The 24,806-nt window shown below is 43.4% G+C and overlaps 1 protein-coding gene across 5 annotated transcripts in view; it reads right to left on the bottom strand.

The window, feature by feature from the left end:
• The window catches only part of LOC132073121 (fatty acyl-CoA reductase 1-like), a 125,438-nt gene that overhangs the window by 24,697 nt on the left and 75,935 nt on the right, over positions 1–24,806 (bottom strand). For all 5 annotated transcript variants that reach the window (XM_059471901.1, XM_059471902.1, XM_059471904.1 and 2 more), the window contains 2 exons: positions 4,352–4,527; positions 685–864 (listed from right to left, as the gene is read on the bottom strand). In XM_059471901.1, coding sequence (XP_059327884.1) covers positions 685–864; positions 4,352–4,527 — 356 coding nt within the window. The remainder of the gene's footprint in view (positions 1–684; positions 865–4,351; positions 4,528–24,806) is intronic.

Here is a 24,806-nt window from a genome sequence, read left to right as displayed (position 1 = left end):
GTAAATTCAGATAACCAAGCTTTTTTTGGTGTTTCATCAAAGCCCTGTATTCCTGTCTGGGTTGAGAGGACATTGCCTTGTGCTGTGCCAGGAGAGGTTCAGGTGGAAACCAGGAAGATTTTCTTCACTGAAAAGGTGGCCAGGCATTTGAAGGGGCTGCCCAAGTGGTGGAGTCACCAATTCTGTAAGTGTTCAAAACCCAACAATATGTGGCACTCTGTGCTCTGGTTTATTTGACAAGGTGGTGATCAGTCAAAGCTTGGACTTGGTGATCTTAGAGGTCTTTTCAAACTTAAATGATTCACACTGAACTATGTAAAAAAGCCTGTTTCTTACTCATCCTCATATAACTCCAGTTAAATACCACAGGATTTCTGAAAGAAGTGGAAACAATGTTGGGAAGCTGAAAAGATAAAAAAAGGGTGTATGGAAAAAAAATGAATTCTTACAAAGGCAGCAGCAGAGCTGAGCATTACAGAAGGCAGCAACTCCATTCCTGGGAGAAAATACACTCCTGCAGAAAATACTGGACTCTCATTAAATCAGAGTCTTAAAAAAACCACAAAGAAACAGCAGTAACAGCACCTCTGACAGAAATCCCACCCGATCCTGGGAACAGCTCCCAAGTCTGCCGCAGGATGAAGGGAAGCCAGCACTGGAAGGGACAATGTGGTTCCTACTTACTCTACTAAATCAAAGAGCTTCTGGGGTTCGGCTGGGGGTGGGTAGATGATCTCCTCGATGCATTTCCGGACGCAATTTGCATAGGCAGTGGAGATATGGATGAAGACCTCGAGGTTCCGCATCTGCCGGGCCAGCTCGAGGAGCCGCTGCGTGCCCATCACGTTCAGCTGCAGGGCATGTCTAAGGAATGCAGGGGAAATAAGCAAAAGGCATTTCAGTGGGAAGAACGTATAAAGGCTGAGCTTTATCCAAACCTCACCACAGAAAGGAAAGTCAGGGAGAGCAGGGGGCACGGTGGAGCAGAAAGTGCCACTGAAATGCAAATGTGAAACCAGCTTTGAAAGCAATGCTGTTGGATTTGCTGTTCTGGACATTGAATGTCTCTCAAATACTTTTACTCAATTTGAACGGTCAAAATTAAGACTTCACTAACATCTCTAAATGTGACATGTTGATCACCCTTCCCTGGAACATGTATTTCTAAGCCCTGAGGCACTGGGGCTCCTATGGTACACATTCACTGTTCTCTGGAGGGACTGCTGCTAAACCAGAACACATGGTTTCAGAAAGCAGGAAAGGGTCATTGGGCCCAGAAAAACAGATTCATAGCATCACAGAATGGCCTGGCTTGGAAGGAACCTTAAAGATCATCCAGTCCCACTCCCTTGCTATGGGCAGGGATACTTTCCACCATCCCAGATTGCTCAGAGCCCCCTTCAACCTGGCCTGGAACACTTACAGGGATGGGGCAGCCTCAGCTGCTCTGGGAAACCTTTGCCAGAGCCTCAGGAGCCTTATAGTACGGAATTTCCTCTTAATATCTAATCTAAACCTACTCTCATTCAGTCTGAAGCTACTCATTATCAAAGAAGACACCATTAAAGATAACAGCTTAAGTTCCCAAGGAATGGAGATGAGAAGTGATAAGCATAAGAATGTCCTGGTTAGCAATGCTGGCCTTTAAGCACTCAGCATTGCTAGAATTTGTCCTAGAGACAATCTGTGACACATTTCAACCAGCACACTCTGTTGCTTGCTTTGTATTGGAATAGCGACACTTTCCTGCACAGGAGGGAGAAGACAGGCATATGCAATCTGCTCAGCCCAGGAGTAGAAGCTTTCAAAGACATGTACAATGTTAGGAATTATGCCATCAAGCACAGTGTACAATAAAAAAACTTACATTGAAGAGAAAATATAAATAGCCCAGAGGAATGCAAACATCAACTGAAGAGTACAATCAATATTTGGATCACTGTATCTAAAGCTAGAGATATTTTTCACACACTGCTATTAAAGTGCAGCATTTTCTGTAGATTTTTATTTCCTCCTGCCCTTCTATCAGGATGAATACTTTTATGTGAGCTACCCTTCAGATAAAATTTACTTTTCCATGCACATTTCTGTTTGACTGCACCCCTTCTGAGAAGTGATGAACAGAACTGTGCTTATAATATGGGCCTGGCATGGATTTTTGCTGAGTTGCTCAGAGTTCTTTAGCCTTTGTTATAAATGATTAAGTTGTGAGCCAAAATTATCAAAAATTTAGCAAAGATTTATTAATTTGTCTGCACGACCGAATTTCGGTCTCCGAGACCACCACAGCCAAAGAGACAGCGTTGAGTCCAGCATGAGCACTGGGTGGACCTGGACCTGACCCCTCGAGTGTCAGAGTCTCCCACGTTCACAAATTCTGCTTCGTGCGTCGAGGTTTTATGCAGTTTATTGTGCCTGAGGCAAAGATGACTGAATTTCCTTTGTGTCTCTTCTCATGCATTGCTGTTTCTTTCCATGTGCAGAGCTGGACAAAAGCCGGTTCCAGGTGTGTAGTCAGCGTCAATGGGCTCCATGTATTCAGATGCATCAGGTTGGCGCCGCTGACTTTCTTGATAGATGCAATCGGCAGGGTGATAATCGCTCTTGGGTGGCTCCCAACGACTCAGAATACCGGTGATCATCGCCCTGGAAGCTTCTGTTCTTATGTTAAGGCGTCACTCGTTATCTTAACTTGTGTCCGAGAACTCGTAATCTGAATAGATAGCAGCTCCCGGCCGGGATGGTCAGAGACATAGTTTTTGGATTTTACAATATTTTACATCACACATTAATAGCATGAATTATCCCTACCATATATTACAGCCTTCAAAGGGAATATCTCTAACACTGGCAGTTTGTTGTTTGCTTTATCATTATTTACTTCTACTTCTATGAAACCAGCATCTATTAATATTTCAATATAACACCATTTCTGATTTCTGCCCTCAAGAGTTCCATCTGGAGAATTTTCTAAATGTACCGCATGTTGATGCCAATAATTCATTTGGTGTCTCCACTGCTGTTTCTCCAGTATCTTCACAGCAATGTTTTTGCCCCCCTCCTTATCTATTGGCTTTACATATTCTGTCATAATCTTCGAGCTTCTATCATGTTGAAAAATATTTTTATTTGTGTCATCACCAAGTTTTTGCTTAAAATTCGTAACTAAGCAGCAATATTGTGCTTTCACATTTAACTTGCTAAAACTTTTACCCATCTGATATATTTTATTATTCAGTCAGAAATAATTTGAGTTGAATAACTTCTCACATTTTGCCTTCTAATCATAATTTTCCTTGAGAGATTGGAGAGATTTTGACAGATCACATACAATAAGTCTTTAGTTTTTCCATTGCCTGTAAGCTGATGACCTTTTCAACTTTTAGCTTCTTTCTAGCTATCCTCCATATTAAAAATGTGGTTTCCCTTTGATGTTTCATGCCACTGAAACTTATTTTTAAAGTGTGTTCATTTGTGCATTCATTTAACAACATTTGTGGCTACTTACATACTGGCTCAAGATCACATCAAGAGCTGCCTTCTTTCTGGTGTTTCTCTAATTAGTTGTTCTAAAAAGCAAATAATTATGGTGGACATAGTGGATATCTCTTTAGCCTATGAGCAAATAAAGATTGATATCACAAATTGTTTTCTACTATGATAGCTTTAGTGTTTTTTCAGAAGACTATTAGGATCTGGCAGTGCAGATCATCTACCTTGGTTTGCTGAAATGGATAATCTGCACAGAAGCATTTACACATCTAATCTTGTTTCAGTGGCTTATTTCTGCTGGTTTTTTTTAATGGAAAAGCCTCCCTGGACAGGCACTCCCAAGGGAACTCCTTCAGAAACCAAGCACTCATTGTAAACAGTTAATTACAGTGGGAGTTGGGTATTTTAAAGGTTGTGATGGGCTGTTTTCTCAAACCACAGCTCATTTTCCTCTCCAGCTACTCAGTGACAAAGAAAGGCCATTAACAACATCAGCTTTAGAGGCAGACACAACACAGTTTCTCTGTCTGCAGCTCTGCCAAAACATCTCCCTAACAACCTCAACCACACTTTTCCTCACCCCAGTTTTAGGTCATACTTAACTTCCTTACAGTCTTACAACCCAATCCCGCAGTTCTTCCATTTGTTCCCGTGGGACTGCACCAAGTTTGACGTGTGTGCACACGCACACACACACACACGGCATTTTCAGAGCACACTCCTTCCATGTTCAGCACAGAACCATGGGAAGCACAAACATGGACAGGGGAATCAGCACTGCAGCCATGCAAGGGATGCTCTGGGCAGTGCCATGGTGCACTCTGATCCCGCTCAGCAAACATAGAAAAGCAGAACGTACTTGAGGGGTTCGTCAAAGCGAACTGTGGCTGCACAGTGGAAGACAACATTGACCCGGGTCAGAAGCTCCTCCTCGTCTTCAGCACTGATGGCCAGCTTGGGCTGAGTGAGTTCAGCATTAATAGGCTTAATCTTCTCGTGGAAATTAGGGCAATCTTCTCGGACCCTGTCAAAGACCTTGAAGCACAAACAGAGAGAGATCAGGTACAAAATTAGGCTGCTGAGATCGCTTTGATTAACAGCCAGTCTGATCACATCAATCAATGCAACTGGCACAAAAGAGAATTCCTGTCTGGAGAATGACACAGGTGAGATGGTTAAATAATCCATTCACTTGTTCCCTCCTAAGGGAAACAGAACAAAAATATAGGTCGTAAAGCATTGCTCTGAAGAGATTAATGAATCTTCTCTGCCACCACTCATTTCCTCAGAGAGCCACCAAAACTCCTCAGTATCCACATCTCTTGCAACCACTGGCTACTTGACCTTGAGGGCTGGCTGTAGGACCAAAACAGGAGCTAAAGAGCAAGAGGGCAGAGTATGGAGTGGGAAAGCCAGTGCAGCTTTACCCAGGCAAGATGGTTCTACAAATGACTTGCAGAGAGGAGGGGAACTGGGCAGGGTTGCTCCTCCTCCTCCTCCTCTTCCTTTGCTGCTCCTTGTCTACTGTCACTCTTTGTTCATGTCAGAGAAGTCCAGTGGGAACCTGCTTTTGGGATGCAAGGATGGGGCATCCCAATAATCCCCACTGCTGAAGCTGCTGAGTGCCACCAGCAGTTTTGCATAAACTGAACATGTGTGGAGCTGGTTAGCCTCTAAAGACATCTTCCAGCCCTTTTCTTCCAACAAGTATGATCCATAGGTCTCTCCAAGATACATTTCTGCAATATTATATTTGAGCCATTTCAACTGAATTAATAGAAACCGTTAAGTACAACAAGATCCTTTGTAAGAATTCATGCCTAGTGGGCTGTTCAGATCTAATACGGCTAGCTATGGACCCTAGCCCTTGTGATCTTACATAGGACAAAACTCATGATCTTACATAGGACAAATGGCAAAAGACAGAAGGAGCTCTTCTCCTCTCGGGAACAGTCCTGTTCTATTAATAGAAGACATCAGGTGGTCCAGGTGACTTCCCGCGTAGAAAAGAGGGGGTGGCCTTCTCCCGAGGTGGGGGGAAGGGGGGCGGAGGAAGGGAGCTACAGCCAATGGGATACAAGTGAGGAGGGGTGATGGGAGGGGCAAACCAGGAGGAGACCACCAATGCTGACACTTAGGGGAGGAAAGGGGAAGACCATGTGATGATAGGATACAAATAATGTAAACAGTGCAAATTACCGAACACCCAGTGCAAATAACTAATTAACTATTTCGTGCAATACAACAATCCATCCCTTTTTCTTTTCTTTTCTTTTTTTTTTTTTTTTTTTTTTTTAGAGGGAGTGTGGAGCAAAGTGACATCATGAAAGGTAGAAAGAATTAACAGAAAATAGAATAGAATGGCTGTGGGATCTGAAGAGGTATTATCTAGATTCCAAAGGATAATCACACCTCCAAGGTAACAAGTCTACTATCAGGAACACCTAATACTGAGAGAGTTTACTGAGGGATACAAAAGATGAATCACACCACCTTTGGACACCTTTAAAACCTGTCTAGATAAACAGTGCCAGTAAAGGCAGGGAACAACTGAACATTGGAGAAGGAGGATGGACCAGCTGACTTTTCAGCAGTTCTGTGTTTTTGGGGTGTTTCCCCTCTTCTGTAGCCTATACACCAGTAATGCCGAGCTTGGAACTATCTTTACTACCATGGCCTCTTCTTTCTTAGAGTTTCTTCTGCCTTTGATGTGTCCAGTGCTTATGTACAAGCAGAAATTGTGTGACACAAATTAAACATTCTAAGAGACCCAAGAAAGACTAAACTTATCCTAATAGCAGTACTTTTTCTGTTTGACTAAGGGATTATCATCTTTCCGCTTATCTGACAAGGAAATCTAGATAAACCTTGAGGTTTTTAGGGATAAAGAGGTGATAAAAGAATCATTAGCCTTCTCTATTATGTACCACGGCTCTACACTCATTTTAAATTGCCCCACAGCTGCATATCCTTCATAAACTTTAGCCCAAGTTAGGACAAGACAAAGCCATTTCACTGTTCTCATTGCACCTGAGTGCACACATCTTTTATCAGTGTGGCTAGGCCAGAAAATAGATCTCTAGAGAGAGTTATTAATGGGCAAAGGTGTTGGTGACAGCTGGCTGGACTGTAGGAACTGAATTCCCAGGCACTGACAGCTCTAATGTCTGCAAAAAGCTTTTTTTCTAACAAGACGCTACACTGGCTTTCCAAACACGCATCATCTCGTGAGAGATGACAGCAAACCCTAATAGGACACAAATGGAAAGGTTTCTCAGAGAACACACATGAGACCAAAGCTAAAGAGAGATGTACCAAAGCTTCTGAGAGTCATGTGGGACTCTCAGAAATAATCATTTGCATTTGTTCTGTTGCAGAGAGTACAAAATACCACAAAATGAGAGTTATTTTCTACTTGTTTGGCATATAATACAAATAATGCAAAGGCAGAGAAAGAATGAATCTGCCCTTTGTCCATTTCCGTCATGGCATATAAAGTAAGAGTAGTATTTCTGCACTACCAGCCTTGGACAGCTAAATTCTTCCTACATCTCCTCCTGATATTCCCACTGCAGTTAATATCCCCTTCAGCCTCTGTGCCTGCTGCTACCACGCGCCACTCAGCTGCTGCAGCTTTTCATCCCTCCAATGATTCACTGCATTCCTCTGAAAGATGAAGGCAATTTCCAAATGCAAGCACACAAGTCAGCACACTGCTTTGGAAACCTTCTGCTCCACAGGAACATTCGGTATATTGTCACCATTAAATCAGATAATGGGAGCAGCTTTTTAATTGAGTCTGCTGCTTCTTTTATGGAAGCTGAAGGGTTCAGACTTTTCAGTGCTTTACAGGGAAATGAGGCAAGATTTAAAGGCAAAATAAATGCAGCTGATTTTATACTGCTTCCTACACTCAAGGAGTACTTAATATAAAGATGATGCTTAGTCTGAAGGTAAGTAGTAACTGCATCTCTAAATCCTGATGAACTCACCAAGAGCATAAATAATACAGCCCCAGTAACTGTGTGAGGCCTAAGGATTGTTCTGTCTTTTTTTTTTTTAGAAGCCAAAACTTTTTAGAATGTAAAACTAGCCAGGTCAGCAGCACTTCTGAAGGGATACAGGAATTGTTACAAAATCAGTGAGAGAGAGAAAGGAAATGCCTTTGACTGTCAAGTTATCCAACATTAATGAAATTCAGGGAAATCAGTAATAACGTTACCCTGATTTCAGTGTCTTTTTGAGCATCTTAATGCTCCTATTTTTAACCTCAAAATAGATGTAAGTTCAGCATGGGCTGTGCTGCCCCTCAACAGAGGGGAGAATTTCTTATTTCTCATTTTATAATCAGGCAATTCCCATTTATAATACTAATCAAATCTCTGTGATTTCACTATACATTGTCAAAAATGTGAAAACAGGACATCTGGAATTTCTCCCAACATTCTAGTTGAGTCTGTCTGATGGACACTTTCCCTATTCCTGCCCTCCTAAGTTCAGACTTCCCTTTCTAAAGGATTTTTGCAGCTCTTGGTTTTCCCTGCTCTTACCTTAAAGGATGTAATAATTCAGAGAGGTTTCTGCCTACAAATCCTTCAATCAGAATTTTTTCCATGCCACAAAGATACAAAAACCTCAAAAAAAGGGTGAATTGCACATCTGTGGAACAGCACAGTTGAAAAATAAAGGAACCACTGTGTAAAATGCCAAAGGCTTTGCATCAGGAGGCATTTTCAGTGAAGTAAATACAAAGTAATGAAAAGTAGAGTGCCTAAGCCATGGTCCACTTTAAAAAAAGAACTTGCAGTAATTTAGTCTTGTCAAAGCCTTCTCAAGGGCCTGGGTAGTCCTTTCCTTTTTGGACAGTACTCCTGCATCTCCCTCTACCCCACTGCACTGGTGGACAGTGGTGACTGGTGATTGGTGAGTGATCCAGAAAGTGTCAAGTTTTTAAGTGTGGCCAAGATAGGCAACCTTTTTTCCTCGGGTGTGTTTAATAGGTGCCAGGAACTCAGGCTTCTCTAGGAAGATTGATAATTTACATTACAACATGAACATTTCAAGGCATTACTGTATGACAACCTTTAAAGTGGAGAAAATCCAGAGAATTTCCACAAAATGGAACTCATAAATGGTGAACCAATGAGAACATAAAAGTTGAGAGAGCTCAATTAAAAAAAAAGAAAGCAAAAAAAAAAGAGCACCAAAAGTTTCTACCTCTCATATAAAGAAATGAAAGGGATTGCTTAGCATGATTCAAAAGAATATAGGCAAGAATTGCTCCTTGTGAAAGAAATATATAATTTATCCTAATAGAGACACAGGCCAAGGAATTAAATATCAGGGCAAGAATTTCTTCAAAGAAAAAGGTATTCACTGGCTGTGTAGAACAATTTTAAACCCAGGGTGTTTGAAATCCCTCTTCTGAAAAGAGCATTGGTGTACAAATACAGGGGAGCAGCCTATATATAAACACAAAATAACACCCCCCAGGGTGTACATCCATACCTCGGTGATTTCAATCAGCATCATAAATATACAAGTGATCATCACAAATTTAAACTACTGAAGGCACCAAAGTCATGCAAACAACTCTTAAAAAACCACCTGATGTCTGTAGTTTAGTCCTGCTAAAAGGGTTTATCAGACTTGTGTTTGCCATTGATAAAATCCTCCAATACATTTACGGAAGGAGGTACCCAACTATTTTAGAATTGCCATTGTAGCAAATTTGAGATGTAACTGGGCAGCTTCAAAGTAATTAGCAAGCAATTAATCTTTAGCCTGGTAATTTCCAGCAATAAACACCAGGATTACTCAGTCAAGCAATGTGTGAAAATGTAGATCAGAGAGCTTGAACTGGGACAGAGCCTTTTCTTCCCCCCTTTTTGCATTCTGTCTCATTTCCTCTTCAGAAAATTGCTTTAAAGTCTCATTTCCTCTTCAGAAAATTGCTTGAAAGTACAGTTCTTCTCATGGCAAATAAAGCATAACTCATATCATCAGTGGGAAAGCAGGCAGCAGAGCGTTCCTCATTACAGAAAAACGAACGCCTTATGCTTCAATCCAGAGCTATTACTTTCCCCTGAGTAGAGCTAATGTAGTGGAAATACAGATCCCACCACCAACACCTAGTAAACAAAACAGTAGATTACTTAAAAGATGTAGACTACAGAAACAAAGAGAGGGACAGAGTTTCAGTAAAGGTCAGACAAGACTAATAAGTATATCCAGCTATTTGAGATGTGGTTTCGAATAGCCAGCTTTCTTAAAAATTGGCTGCTGACCAAGCCTGCTGTTTTCTACAAGAATACTTGAATTACACAGCAGTGAATCCGGAACACTTTCCAAGTCAGACACTGTGGAGAGGAGCATGAAGGATTTGAGAGACATGGAAAAGCTTTCCATGGTCTCTAGTGCCATCTTATATGTGGGTGGACAAATCATGGATAGAACAAGGGGGTTTTCTGTTGTTTATCACAGATATTCCTGGTGCCCCTGGGAGGTACTTTGAGATCAGCACTGGTATTTGACAGGGAAGAGTGTAAGTGCAGGGAAGGAGAATAGCAACACTTGGAGATTTTCCTATAGGAACCACTGAAAATGTGTCTTCCCACTCATTTCCTAGGACTAGTTTCCTTCTCACCTGTCCTAGGGTGACGTTATGATGCTTGTATCCCCATTCATGTATTCTGTCAATGCTGGATATTATGTTCTGTACCTTTAAGACTGGCTCTGAAGAGTGAAAATGTTGCTTTGGTTTTCTTATCAGCTTGGCTGGGACACAGAGACTGCGGCTTTTGCTTTCACTGCTTTTGCTTTTCGCTTTGCTCTCTTGCTCTCGCTTCTGCTCTGCTTCTGCTTGCTTTTGCTTCTGCTTGCTTTTGCTTCTGCTCACTTTTGCTTCTGCTTGTTAGCTAGTTTAGCTAAACAGTCCAAATTCTTTCTGGACTGTTTCTCCTTTCTTTTTTTGACCATCTTGAACCTGCTCCAGACTGGGACCTGGAAACACCGAGAATTTGCACCATGTGGCCTGCAGCAGCTGCCCCAGCGCCAGAAGGACTGAGAACAGAGCGACCACTCCTGAGAGAGACTTTCTGAATTTGTCATCTTTTTTCAGAGTGGTGTCATCCGTATTGTTCATTTTGTGTGCCGGGGGGTGCTGTGCCTGTTAATAAACAGGTTCTTTCCACTTCTCTCTGAGGAATTCTTCCTGAACGGGTTGGGGGGAGAAACCATGTGGATTTGCTTTCTGGAGGGGCCCTCCTTTGGAAATTCTCTACCAGATTTGCCCTAAACCAGGACAAAATCTTGGCACCCAACGTGGGGCTGGAGAGAGTGCAAAAAACCCTGTTTTTGTGCATTTTGGTTGCCATTACTCTGTGTTTGTTTAAAGCAGCTAATAGCCATGCTCTTTGAATTCATAATGTCTACTGAGGTGAAGGTTTGCATGCATTTCTGGTCCCTAGGGTTTTTTGAAATTTTAATACCTCTATGGTCCCTAGGTTTATTTTCTTATCCAGAAATAGCTTTAGTATTGTCCCTAATAGGTGGTTTTTATATCAGAGGGGCAGTGACAGGAATAGCTATCCTGCTGGGCTTAGTGGCAATGATTTGTAAGAAGTTTATAAACATGCTGGGGTCCGCTCCAGGTATGAATGGTTCATGGCTATGGTTATGCATCCAGTTTGTTAGAGGAGGAGCAGGGGGTGAGGCTTTTCAGGCTTTGCTTTCCTTCTTCTCCTATGAATTGGTTGCATCACTATTGAAGGATGTTCAGTTTCTCCTGAATGTTAAAGAAACCATCTTTCTGGTATTCATTCTGATAACCTTCCTCTATACAGTCTGCTGCTTCTCTAGAATGAGGGCTGAGATTTCTAGATGGGCTGATGAGACCCCTCAGGAGTAGACCCAGGTGTGGAAAATCCTAATTGGTGTGGCAAATGGGAGGATAGGGGCCAAATCCTGAAGGAATTCTCTGACCCTATAGTTTGGGATTTTCCCCATGAACAAATTCAAAACACAGCAGAAGTGGGGAAATACCTAAAAGAGAAGTACCAGGATGAGCCTAAGGAGAGGAAGGTCATTGCAGTGAGCTGGGCCCTGGCTTGTACTTATTGCACACTGCTAGATACTGTAGGGCAGCAGACAGAGGCAGGGGGGCAGGGAGATAAATCAGCAACTATCCCAGTGACTCAGGCTGAAGCCAACACCCCAGGCTCGAAGCCAGCAGCCAAACCAGATAGTGAGCCTAAGCCAGCAGCTAAACCAATGGCTGTCACTACCAGCACTAGAAGTGGGAAATGCATGGACAAGACCAATTGACTACTGGATGATGATGACAATGCAGGAGAAGGAACCTCAGTGACTCCTGACATAAAAACAGGAGTCAATGCAGCAGGTGCAAGATCAAATGCAAATATTGAGTCTTGTTCCCTGAAGGACCTTCGTGGCTTACGGAAAGATTACACCCAACGACCTGATGAATCTATAATTAGTTGGCTGGTCCGTCTCTGGGATGCTGCAGGCGAGGCTACAATTCTGGATGGCACTGAAGTGAGGCATTTGGGATCCCTGTCACAGGATCCTGTCATTGACCAAGGAATGATGAGGGGGGCTAACCCTCACAGCCTCCTGGCATGGGTCTTGGAAAGGTTGCACAAAGATACCTGTGTGCAGATGATCTTTATATGCAACAAACCCAGTGGAAGACCATAGTGCAAGGGATCCAACGCCTGAGAAAAATTGCAGAGGCAGAGATTATCTTCTCAGATGACGTAACAAGTAGGAACCCAGACTTCGTACCATGCATGTCTGTGATGTGGCGAAAACTTGTGCGACTTGGGCCACATGAATATGCTTCTGCCTTAGCCATAATGAAGAGGGATGAGAGGGATGAGACTGTGCTGGATATGCAAGGAAGCTCCGAGCACATGCAGATGCTGTACATGGCCCAACACATGCCAGAATCGCAGCAGTAGAAATACATCTGTAGAACTTAGAGGATAAGATAGAGGAGAATCATAAGAAGCTCAGAGAAAAGATTAAAGAAAACCTTCTCCAAATCTCTGCAGTACAGATCAGAGGTTCTGGTATCCAAGGCAGACGTTTCCCAGATGGCGAGAGAAGGTACACCCCACGAGCTGAGCTGTGGTTCTATCTGCATGATTGTGGAGAAAACATGAGGCGGTGGGATGGAAAACCTACTGCTCTTCTGGCATGATGGGTGTGTGAATTGAAGGAAGCCACCAGAAGGAAAGCAGCCCCAGCTGCCCATAGCTGAACGTCTAGGTATGATGATGATGACATGTCTGATCCCCTTGAAGGAACATCCAAGACATATGCCCAGGGAAAGAAGGATAACCAAGCTTAGAGGAGCCCTGCCTCTAGCCAGGTAGAGGCTAGGGAAAATCATGTTTTCTGGTCTGTGTGGATTCGTTGGCCTGGCACATCTGAACCACAAGAATACAAAGCTTTGGTTGATACTGGTGCTCAATGTACATTAATTCCGTCGAGACATGTGGGGACAGAGTCTGTTTCTATTGCTGGTGTGACAGGGGGATCACAGGATTTCACTTTGGTGGAAGCTGAGGTGAGCCTGACTGGGAATGAGTGGAAGAAACATCCTATCGTGACTGGCCCAGAGGCCCCATGTATTTTGGGCATAGACTACCTTCAAAGTGGGTATTTCAAAGACCCAAAAGGACTCAAGCGGGCATTTGGGATAGCAGCTGTAGTCATAGAGGGCATCCAGCAATTGAACAACTTGCCTGGGTTGTCTGAGAATCCATCTGCAGTAGGACGCCTGACGGGAGAAGAGCAACAGGTGCCAACTGCCACTTCCCTAGTGCATCGACAACAGTATAGAACCACTCGAGATGTGTGATCCCCATCCATAAGATGATCCGAGAACTGGAGAGCCAAGGGGTGGTCAGCAAGACCCACTCACCCTTCAACAGCCCCATTTGGCCTGTGCAAAAATCTGAAGGAGAATGGAGATTGACTGTGGACTACCGTGCATTGAATGAAGTGACTCCACCACTGAGTGCTGCCGTGCCAGACATATTAGACCTCCAGTATGAGCTGGAGTCCAAGGCAGCAAAGTGGTATGCCACTATAGACATTGCCAATGCATTTTTCTCCATTCCTCTGGCAGCAGAATGCAGGCCTCAGTTTGCTTTCACATGGAGGGGAGTGCAGTATACCTGGAACCGACTGTCCCAGAGGTGGAAGCACAGCCCCACCATCTGCCATGGACTGATCCAGACTGCACTAGAAAGGGGTGAGGCTCCAGAACATCTGCAATATATTGATGACATCATTGTGTGGGGGAGCACAGCTGTGGAAGTGTTTGAGAAAGGGAAGGAAATCATCCAAATCCTCCTGGGAGCTGGTTTTGCCATTAAAAAGAGCAAAGTAAAGGGAGATTCAGTTCCTGGGAGTGAAGTGGCAAGATGGACAGCGTCAGATTCCTACAGACATCATCAACAAGGTTACAGCAATGTCTCCACCCACCAATAAGAAAGAAACACAAGCTTTCCTAGGTGCCATAGGCTTTTGGAGGATGCACATTCCTGAGTACAGTCAGATCGTGAGCCCTCTTTACCTGGTCACCTGCAAGAAGAACAATTTCCAGTGGGGCCCTGAGCAGCAACAAGCCTTTGTCCAGATTAAGCAGAAGATCGCTCATGCAGTAGCTCTGGGCCCGGTCAGGACGGGACCAAATGTGAAGAACATGCTCTACTCTGCAGCCGGGAACTATGGCTTGTCCTGGAGTCTTTGGCAGAAGGTGCCTGGGGACACTTGGGGTCGACCACTGGGATTTTGGAGTTGAAGCTACAGAGGCTCTGAAGCCAACAGAGAAGGAAATCTTGGCTACCTATGAAGGAGTCCAAGCCGCCTCAGAGGCGACTGGTACAGAAGCGCAACTCCTCCTGGCACTCCACCTACCGGTGCTGGGGTGGATGTTCAAAGGCAAGGTTCCTTCTACCCACCATGCCACCAGTGCCACATGGAGCAAGTGGATTGCTCTTATCACTCACCGCGCCCATATAGGTAAACTGAATTGCCCTGGGATTTTGGACGTAATTACAAATTGGCCCGAAGGTGAGAATTTTGGTGTCACAGATGAAGAACAAGAACCAGTGACACGGGCTGAAGAGGCTCCTCCATATAACCAACTGCCACCAGAGGAAACACGCTACGCTCTTTTCACTGACAGTTCCTGTTGCATTGTAGGGATGAACCAGAAGTGGAATGCAACTGTATGGAGCCCCACATGACAGGTTGAACAAGCTACCGAAGGAGAAGGTGGATGAAGTCAACTTGCAGAACTCAAGGCCGTTCAACTGGCCCTGGACATTGTAGAAACAGAGAAATGGCCAAAGCTCTATCTCTACACTGATTCACGGATAGCCAATGCTCTGTGGGGATGGCTGGAGAGGTGGAAAAAGGCTAACTGGCAGCATAGAGGAACACCAATTTGGGCTGCTGAAGAGTGGAAAGACATTGCTACCAGGGTAGGGAGGCTACCTGTGAAAGTCCGCCATGTAGATGCCCATGCCCCCAAGAGTACAGCCAATGAGGAGCACCAAAACAATGAGCAGGTAGACCAAGCTGCAAAGATAGGGGTGTCCAAGATAGACCTAGATTGGGAACACAAGGGAGAGTTATTCCTAGCTCGATGAGCCCATGATGCCTCAGGCCATCAGGGCAGAGATGCCACCTATAAGTGGGCAAGAAACCGAGGGGTGGATTTAACCATGGACAGTATTTCACAGGTTATCCATGACTGTGAGACGTGTGCTGCCATCAAGCAGGCCAAGCGAGTGAAGACCCTGTGGTACAGTGGGTGGTGGTCCAAGTACAAGTATGGGGAGGCCTGGCAGATTGACTACATCACACTGTTCCAGACACGCCAGGGCAAGCACTACGTGCTGACCATGGTGGGAGCCACCACTGGATGGTGGAAACCTACCCTGTGTCTCATGCTACTGCCCATAACACCATCCTGGACCTTGAAAAGCAGGTCCATTGGAGGCATGGTGTCCCTGAGAGGATTGAGTCAGACAATGGGACTCATTTCAAGAACAGCCTTATCAACACCTGGGCTAGGGAACATGGCATTGAGTGGGTCTACCATATCCCCTACCATGCACCAGCTGCAGGAAAAGTAGAGAGGTATAATGGACTACTAAAACCCCAGTTGAAAGCTTTGGGTGGGGATCTTTCAAAAATTTGGAGCAGCATTTAGCAATGGCCACCTGGTTAGTTAACACCCAAGGTTCCACCAACCGAGCAGGTCCTGTCCAGTCTGAGTCCCTGAATGTAGTAGATAAAGTCCCAGAGGTACATGTCAGAGGTTTGTTAGGGAAGACTGTGTGGATCAATTCTGCCTTGAGTACAGACAAACCCATTTGTGGGGTTGTCTTTGCTCAGGGACCAGGTTGCTAATGGTAGGTAATGCAAAGAGATGGAACAACCCAATGTGTACCTCAGGGAGATCTGATTGTGGGGTGAGAATGATATGCAATATCACTATTCATTGGATGTTACTGCCATTGTCTGTATATTAAACCATACAGACATGAGATAGAAGGAAATGTGTAAGTGTTGAAGGTCTGGGCAAGTGGAAGATGGAGAAGGAAATGTGCAAGCGTTGGAGGTCTGAGCAAGTGATAGATGGAGCTTTGAGTGCATAATGTGAAACGAGGAATCCTGCAGCTCTGTAGTATAGGGCCTGGATTCAGTGGTCCAGCGTGGGGATATGATGAGGGCATGATGGGTATTGCTTGTAAATTTTGGGGTAACAGATGGAAATTTTGTGCGAATAAATGCATGATGTGTGCCAGTATGTTGATGATATGGGGAGAAGGGGTGGAATGTTCTAGGGTAACATTATGATGCTTGTATCCCCATTCATATATTCTGTCAATGCTGGATATTATGTTCTGTACCTTTAAGACTGGCTCTGAAGAGTGAAAATGTTGCTTTGGTTTTCTTATCAGCCTGGCTGGGACACAGAGACTGCAGCTTTTGCTTTCACTGCTTTTGCTTTTCGCTTTGCTCTCTTGCTCTCGCTTCTGCTCTGCTTCTGCTTGCTTTTGCTTCTGCTCGTTAGCTAGTTTAGCTAAACAGTCCAAATTCTTCCTGGACTGTTTCTCCTTTCTTTTTTTGACCATCTTGAACCTGCTCCAGACTGGGACCTGGAAACACCGAGAATTTGCACCATGTGGCCTGCAGCAGCTGCCCCAGCGCCAGAGGGACTGAGAACAGAGCGACCACTCCTGAGAGAGACTTTCTGAATTTGTCATCTTTTTTCAGAGTGGTGTCATCCGGTATTGTTCATTTTGTGTGCCGGGGGGTGCTGTGCCTGTTAATAAACAGGTTCTTTCCACTTCTCTCCGAGGAATTCTTCCTGAACGGGTTGGGGGGAGAAACCATGTGGGATTGCTTTCTGGAGGGGCCTTCCTTTGGAAATTCTCTACCAAATATGCCTTAAACCAGGACATCACCCTTCTCCATAACTATGCCCCAATGAGGCCACGGGTAAACAGGAGTCAATTGCCAAAGCATGTCTGTAGCAGCCAAAGGGCCTGCAAGGCCTCCTCTTATCTTAGGCAGTCAGTTGCCTAAGATAAGAAATGCCTAGTCATGATGACTGGACCAAGAGACCCCTTTTCCGCCTTGGACCCTCATTATCTCTCTGTAAGACCACAGGTCATATTTACTTTGACCCTCACTATTGGACTGTTTCCCAAAACCCATATATCCTATATAAACCCCTGCCTCTGCCCAGTTCAGCAGAAGAGCTGTCACTGTCACCCTTTGCAGACGCTGCCAATAAAGACACATCTCTGGAACCTCACACAGCTCTTCTCCTCTCTCATCCCTGCATCCGCCAAGGCACTTAGCAAGAACTGAAATCACTAAAGAGCTGAACTCACCAAAGAGTGATCTCACTTAAAGAGCTGAGCTGCTTGCTAAGTTTGCCTGCAGCTGGGAGCCTGCCTGAGACACCCGCACAAGTTGTGCTTAGCGGTACTTCGCTACTCGGGACACTTATGGCAGTCGGGGTTGGACAGACCACGAGTACTCACAGACGATTATACATGTCAGCAGTCCCATCTGGAGTCAGATCCCTGTGCCCTTGCTCAGTTCCTGCTTTGCAGAATTGATTACCTTTCATTGGCTGTGAGAATCACTGTATGGACTTCGAAATATCAGTAAGTATAAAGTTATCCAGACGCAGGATCTTTATCTGCTTTTCCATACCCATTGCCTTTAATCACAGATCTTCAATGTTTCACTGCCAGATTAGCTTGGACACCCGGGAACTTCAGGAGTGTTTGCTGAATTCCTGAGGATAACCAGACAGGACTAAGGGTTGTGTCAAACACAGACTCCTACTTTTTGGGGATGCTTTCAGAAATTACCAAGAAAGACTTGGGAAGATATTTTAAAAAGTTACCAATATCTACTTTCTAATTTGACAGCATAATGGCTGTCACACAGACACAGAGGAGGCAGCACTGCATAAAACACAGCGCTGGGATGCAATTCCAAATTTTGCTTCAAGGACAAAACGTGGGTCATTCAGCTCCTAGGCAAGTCTTGAGATGCAAACTTCTCAACTTGGGCCCCTCTGAAGAGCTCCTCCAAAGAAATGGCAGCCTAGGGTGGGTGTCCTGCACTTCCTCACCATGTCCTATCAGAAAGCACAGAACACCACCATTAAGAGAATCAGGGGTAATGTGGGCACACGTCATTAATTAAAAGGCTAAAGGGAGTTAAAAATCCTTTAATGCCACACACAGCAGAAGCTGAACAAATCAAGAAAGATGCATCAAATATTTAAAGCTACTCAAATAAAAGAGAAATTCTTCAAATATTGCAGTGAGAGGGCACTCAAGTGCAGAGAGCTGAACATCTGGGAAACGAGTACAGCAGAATAATAGCTTCTAAATGAACTGTGCTACAAGATTACCAGAAAAAAGAAAAGTCACTGGTCACAAGTGAGGAGTTACCCTGGAACCACATTTTTTCCCAACAGATATCTTGCCTACAGATATCCTACGATGTCTTGGAAGGTAAGAAAGCTTTCTGGCATGAGTGCGAGCCACTTCCTGCCAGATGGTCCCAGTGACTGAAATTCATGCTAAAGATATTGAATTTGTGGATGTGTCAAACGGTATTATGGATGTGTCAAACAGTACAATCAATTAAAGATGGAAGTTTTGCAGGAGGTTCCTGGAATGCGTTGATGAGAACTTCCTTCTCTAGGTGATAGAGGAACCAATGAGGAGAGGTGCTGCATTGGACCTTGTTCTCAGCAACCTCTTGTTCTCATCAACAGGTTCAGATGGGATTTTCTTGGAAATTCCTCCCTGTGAGAGTGGTGAGGTTCTGGCACAGGTTGGACAGAGCTTGGAGCAAGCTGGTATAGTGGAAGGTCCATGAAAGGGAGAGGAACTGGATGATTTTTATGGTCCCTTTCAACCTAAACCATTCAGTGGTTTTGTGATTTACCTAGGACAATTTGTCATTTCAGCAGTTTTCTTTTGTGCTCACATCTGACACAAATATTTTGTCAGATATGTCATCCCACATATATTTTTGTTATCTTCATCATGACAACATAATTTTTTGAGGGGTGCTTTAAAGTACAGCACTAAGTTGGGGTATGCCAGCCCGTGAAACACCTGTCTTTTTTCCTTCCTATCCCTTAAGTAGGACCATATTCTGACAGTAAGGCTACAGGCAGCACACAGAGTGAGAAAACAAATGGGAAAATCCCTGAGAGATTATCAGAAGTTAATGCAATTTAGAAAACTGAAAGGAAGAGCAGGGACACTACTAGAAGTGAGTGACCTTGTGAACAAGAAACCAACCCAGTGAAGAAGAAAACAGTTGATATTCTAAGAAAACGTCTAAGAAAGGATGTCTTAATTGTTGTAAACCGATTTTCTGTACTGTCACTATTCCAAGCAAGCAAGGTAGTAAGGCGGTTACAAGTAATCCTTGATTTCCATCCAAGGAGCCTTCAGCTTAGGGAAATTAAAACTTCTTTAAGAAGATAGAACCATCTGTCCAAATAGAGTCTGCTACTTACAGCACAATATGGCTCTGCAAGTACCCCTGCTACTGGAGACAAACTGTAACCAATGCCTCTAATTATGGCCAGTTCTCAGAAGAATCCATAGAAACCTTTTAAATATGGTTGCAGAAGCCCCTCTAGAATCACAGCTCAAATCTTTTCTCTGAATCCAACTTGTTTGCATGTTATTCAAAATATGGGCTTTTTTTTTTTATCAATGCTTGGATCAATTAGTTCTGCCCATAATGAACATTCTTAAAATTCACCAATTCCTGGCCATGGGTAAAAACAAAACAAAGCTATTAAAAAAACCAATTCCACTGAACTTTGTTGAATTATCTGGATGTGAGGAAAAGGCAGAGTTGTCCCAGGAAGTCTGTAGCAGCCTTTTGGCACGCAGACTCCCTTTTCCAGTTGCTTGGGTTTCATCAAGCAGGAGGTGTTGTCTTGTTTCACAACAAAGATACCTGTTGTCAGGAGGGCCATTTCCCCTCAGTCTGTGATAGTAACACGTCTACCAGAAGCAGATGTCACTCACTTCCCTGTACAAAGATCAGAGTGTTGCCACAGACGGCTCAGCTACACCCTCCGAAGTGTTTCTCCCTCTCCTGCTATTGCAATTGCACTCCCCTAGAATGTTCTGACAGGCTTGATGCTAAAAGGTAAGTCAGATGATGTTTCACACACCTGGCAAGACTGCTCCTCTTTAAGGCTGGGAAAGATGAGTTTTGTCTGCAATCAGGTAGGACTTTTATCTGTGTGTTGTTGGGTTTTTTATTTTTGGTTTGGTTTTTTGGTTTTTGCTTTTTTTTTTTTTTTAATCAAGAAATCCAATTACTTTAGTATGGAAAGAAACACACACATGTTTTAAACAGGATCAAGAAAGCCATATCAAGTGTCCTTCAGCCAGGCTCAGGTTTTAGCTTGCTTTGGCACCTCAGAGAGTACTTGCTTTGGCACCTCAGAGACTACTGAAGGGTAATCAACAAGCCTAACTTGTCATCTCTGGCACTCTACTAATTCTTCCACCTAAAGCCAGAATATTAAAGCTTTCTGAGCACAGGATTTGTGGCTCAAGATATCTTTCATGCTTACATGCATTTTTCAATACACTTATCAAGAGAAAAGTTACTTTTCTCTGTAAGTATATTTTCAACTCATACTGCTTCCAAGGGAGACCAAAGAGAATAATCCATGTAAGCTGAACTGGAATTCATGCTCTCTGCCTTTAGATTCCAGCTCTAGGTTGCACCAACTAATTTTATGTTACCCAGCCCATACAAGGCAGAAAAGTGAATACTTGGGCTAATTATGCTTCAGGTGTAAGAAATCACTTGACCAAATGTCACCAGAAAGAGCAATGTTTCCAATCATGTTAAACCGTGGAGGGCCAGAAGTTGGATTTGATGATCCTTCTGGGCCCTTTCCAACTCGGGGAATTCTATGATTCTATGAACAACAAAAAGCTTTTTGTACACAAAAGCCTCCCCATCTGTCTGAGCAGGGATTACCAATAACGAGCCTGTATCCTTGGCTGTGGTCCCATAAGGTTATAAATACTTTTAAAGTTTTAATCTACTATTGAAAAAAATGTAGCAGAAGGAGTAGAGGAGAAACAAACAGAATATACCTCAGCCAACCATCCTGAGGTATTGAAATGCACCTCTCAGCCCACACAAGTAAGAAATACACAATGTTTGCAAATACTACTTGCATGAGGCTATCCTATATATCCTAACTATGTATTTAATTGAGGCAAGTACAGGTAATTTCTCTACCTGTCTTGCTACGGGGTAGGGGCAGCCTATTGGTTTTCCAAATTCCGGGGGGGAAAAAACCAACCCAATACTTAATGATCTGCTCCAAACTACGTGGTTGTAAAGTTAGGACCTCTAGGGCATACAGTACAGCTACCACAGTGTGATAAGATCTATGCAGAAGGTCCTGATGGAGCACCAAGAAATATTTCTCCTGAGAATGAGAAAAGCCAGTAAAACTAGCTCAAGGACAACAAGCTGCAGGAACACAAAACCAGAGTGTGACGAATGGGCTACTCTGGTGCTGTGTTATGCAGACAATGCACAAGAGGAGAAATGGCTTGTGTTTAATTAGAACTGAGTAGAAGAGTCAAGAATAAAATAAAATTGTCTTAGTGAGTTAATATGGTCAACAATATGATGCCAACATGCACTGGATGCTGGCAGGGCTAATTTTGTGGTGCAAAGTCTTTGAAGTCACCTGTACCCAGGCAACAATGTAAGTAAAACTATACAAATCAAGACTGCCTGAGGAACAGCACTGAAAAAACCCACCAAACTTGAGTATGAATACAGCAGTAATGGGATCAACTAGGAAAAAAAGTAACTGGGGATACACTGTCTAAAAGGAGTTTGGATAGAGAAAGTGATGTGCAAGCATGTTCCAAAACCCAAACATCCAAAAATAGAAAATGTGGAAGATATAAAATCAGGTATAAAATAAAAGAGGACAGAGCTCTTTTTTTTTTTTTTTTTTTTTTTTCTGGAATGTGGACACCTACAAAAGGTGATGAATCCAAGTCCACAGTGATGTCTAAAAGACCCCTACTGGATAACCACCTGGAGTTGCCATCATATCTTCATCTGAAAAGAGCTGGTGTGAGACAGTGGAGGAAGACGCGGTAGACTTGAAGTGGTTAGGGAGATAGAGTTATAACTCAGCAGAAGTTGGATGTGATTCATAATAATTGTAATGATAATTAGTATCTTTATAGTTGTGTGTGCTTCTAGCTTAGTTATAGTTTAATTGCTGTATTGGTCTCTTCGCAGTGTACTGGTTAATTTAACATCATCATAATCTCTTAATTCAGGTTATGTCTTAAGCCTGGACCCTGAAGGGCAGAGCCAGGCTCATAAGTTAACCTATGGCTATCTGCTTTGGCTCACCAGCCTGAAAGACCAGCTCTATCCTTCAATCAACAGCAACAGCCTTCAACCCACCTCCAGATGGATGCTCAGCCTCACACCCAGCCAGTCTCAGTCTTCATCCTCCCACCAAATCACACCTGCAATTCCAAAGCACTTGTAACAGAATGAAAAAATACTAATCTCGGTGTTCTCAAAATTTTTGTGCTCAGCTCATGACATTTCTGCTTCTCACATTTGTACAGGAAAATTACAAGCACACTGGTGTGTTTTGATGGAAGAGATTCTGGAATTGTTTTGTGGTGTCATCCCTGAGGGAACCATGACAGCACAAACACACCTTCACTGCTCAAGTCATAATTGTGATGGGGCGACTCGTACTCCACTGGCCCTCCACCCTCCTCTATGCTTTTCTTTTGCAGAACCCATTTTTGGTGTTGCCATACCACTGAATCTCCAACTCTCTGAGACCCTTTGTACCACCCACAAATCGGTATCTGCTGAGCAGCTGTATGGGGTGCCCAAGAAAGAAAGGAGAAATACTGCTGTGCTGCAGCTGCAGAAAATGGCCTCTGAAGTGGCATGCACCCCAGTGGTGAATATGTGTTTTGTATTCTCCAGCACTATTTGAGTTAACGGCCAAGTATCTCACAAACTGAGTGTTCTAACTGCACAGGTAGGCTGATTCAAGACTCATTTTCACAGCAAATTGGTTTTGAGTCACCAGGTCAGCAGAACTAAGACAAAAGGACAAGGAAAATCCTATTCCATGCCATTTTCCTTATGTAGAACATTTTATGGCAACTCACCCCTTTCAAATGAAAGGCATTCAGTCTTGGCATCTCCTCTTCGGGGATAATAGCACAGCTATTCTCTCCACATCATTTGCCCAAGTCATCACTCAGAGCATTTCAATTTTGTCTAATTCAGAGAGAGTAAAAATGTACTAAACTAAGAATATCTTCTTCCCTTTTACACTGGAAGAGATAACTCTCCAAAACACTCTCTTTCCTTCCCTCCCACATGCCTAAATGCATCTCTTGAAAAGGCTCAATTTATATAATAATATCTGATCATCACTCTCTGAACCAAGAAAAATAACAACTAATATACAAACTGACAGTGCTGGAGCCATCTGTACCCCACAGGGTATGAAGATCAGTGATGTGCCACCACATAAAAACGGCAGCTCAGGAGATCATCTCCAAGATGAAAGCCCAATTCCAGAAGAATGCAAATCTATGTTCAGCATTGCAGCCATGGAAATCTGTTATTTCCTTGCATGCTGCTCAAAAGACCTTGCCAGCTTAGGTATGATTTTACCAGGACAGCTTCTGAAACATTATTGCTGGCTGTTTTGTACTTAACGATAGCCATTAGCCCTGTAGTTTGATATCAGTTATTGATACTAAGAATGGTTTAGAGCATGTACAGTCATTTATTTTAAAAATTGACATTTTTACTGTAATGCCAAAGGGAAGGAGGATTTAAGTCTCAGACTGCTTAGCACTCCTTCTATTAAACCCAAGTGACATTCTGTCTTGTCTACTGTATTTTTAGTAGCAGCAGCAGAATATCCTGGACTACTGGTTAACATAAGAGGTTGGGAACTCTCTCCTACACTGCAGTCAGCCCTAAACTGAAAAGTCTGACATAGATATGGACTTCTAAATAATTTCCTCTGAGCTGTGCTGAGTCTGCAGGCCTAACAGACCTAAAATTGCATTTCAATCAATGTAGCAACCAAAGACGTCCTGAAAAAATATTGCCATATAAGAAAGGGCCACTCCATTGAACTACTTTAAGTGTCATGCTGATAAAATTGAGATGCTAACTCCTAGCTGGTGGGATTGTTAAACACCCTGAAAATGAAACATCAGCATATCAAATGGCTGACAAGGAGTTCTTAAGAGATTACTCACGACTGAGCAGTAGCCCACAGTCCTGGGTACTTCTTTTGAAGAGGAAAACCTGTTTCATGGGGAGAGACTTTAATCCACACACTCAGACATTGTTTGGATTGGTCATGAAAGTCATATTTTTTAAGCCATGACCTTTAAGGGACAAGTGTGTTTTTATCAACATTAGTGGACTGAAATGAGCTTTACTAAAGAATTTGTCCAACTGTACATATTGGTGGGTCTTCCATCCTTAATGGTTTCCACCTTCAAGCAAGCAGACACAAATGTGTGGATGCAAAGTTTCTCCTAGTGCGGAATTATTTTTTTTCATTCTGAGTTTTGAGTGTCTGGTTTTCTGGCCTCTTGTGCTCAATTGCAAATACATTAAGATTTGAAAAAGAAACAGCTTAGAGA

This window comes from Ammospiza nelsoni, chromosome 5 (genome assembly GCF_027579445.1).
Source record: "Ammospiza nelsoni isolate bAmmNel1 chromosome 5, bAmmNel1.pri, whole genome shotgun sequence".
Classification (NCBI taxonomy): domain Eukaryota; kingdom Metazoa; phylum Chordata; class Aves; order Passeriformes; family Passerellidae; genus Ammospiza; species Ammospiza nelsoni.
This window is presented reverse-complemented; position numbering and strand designations above follow the sequence as displayed.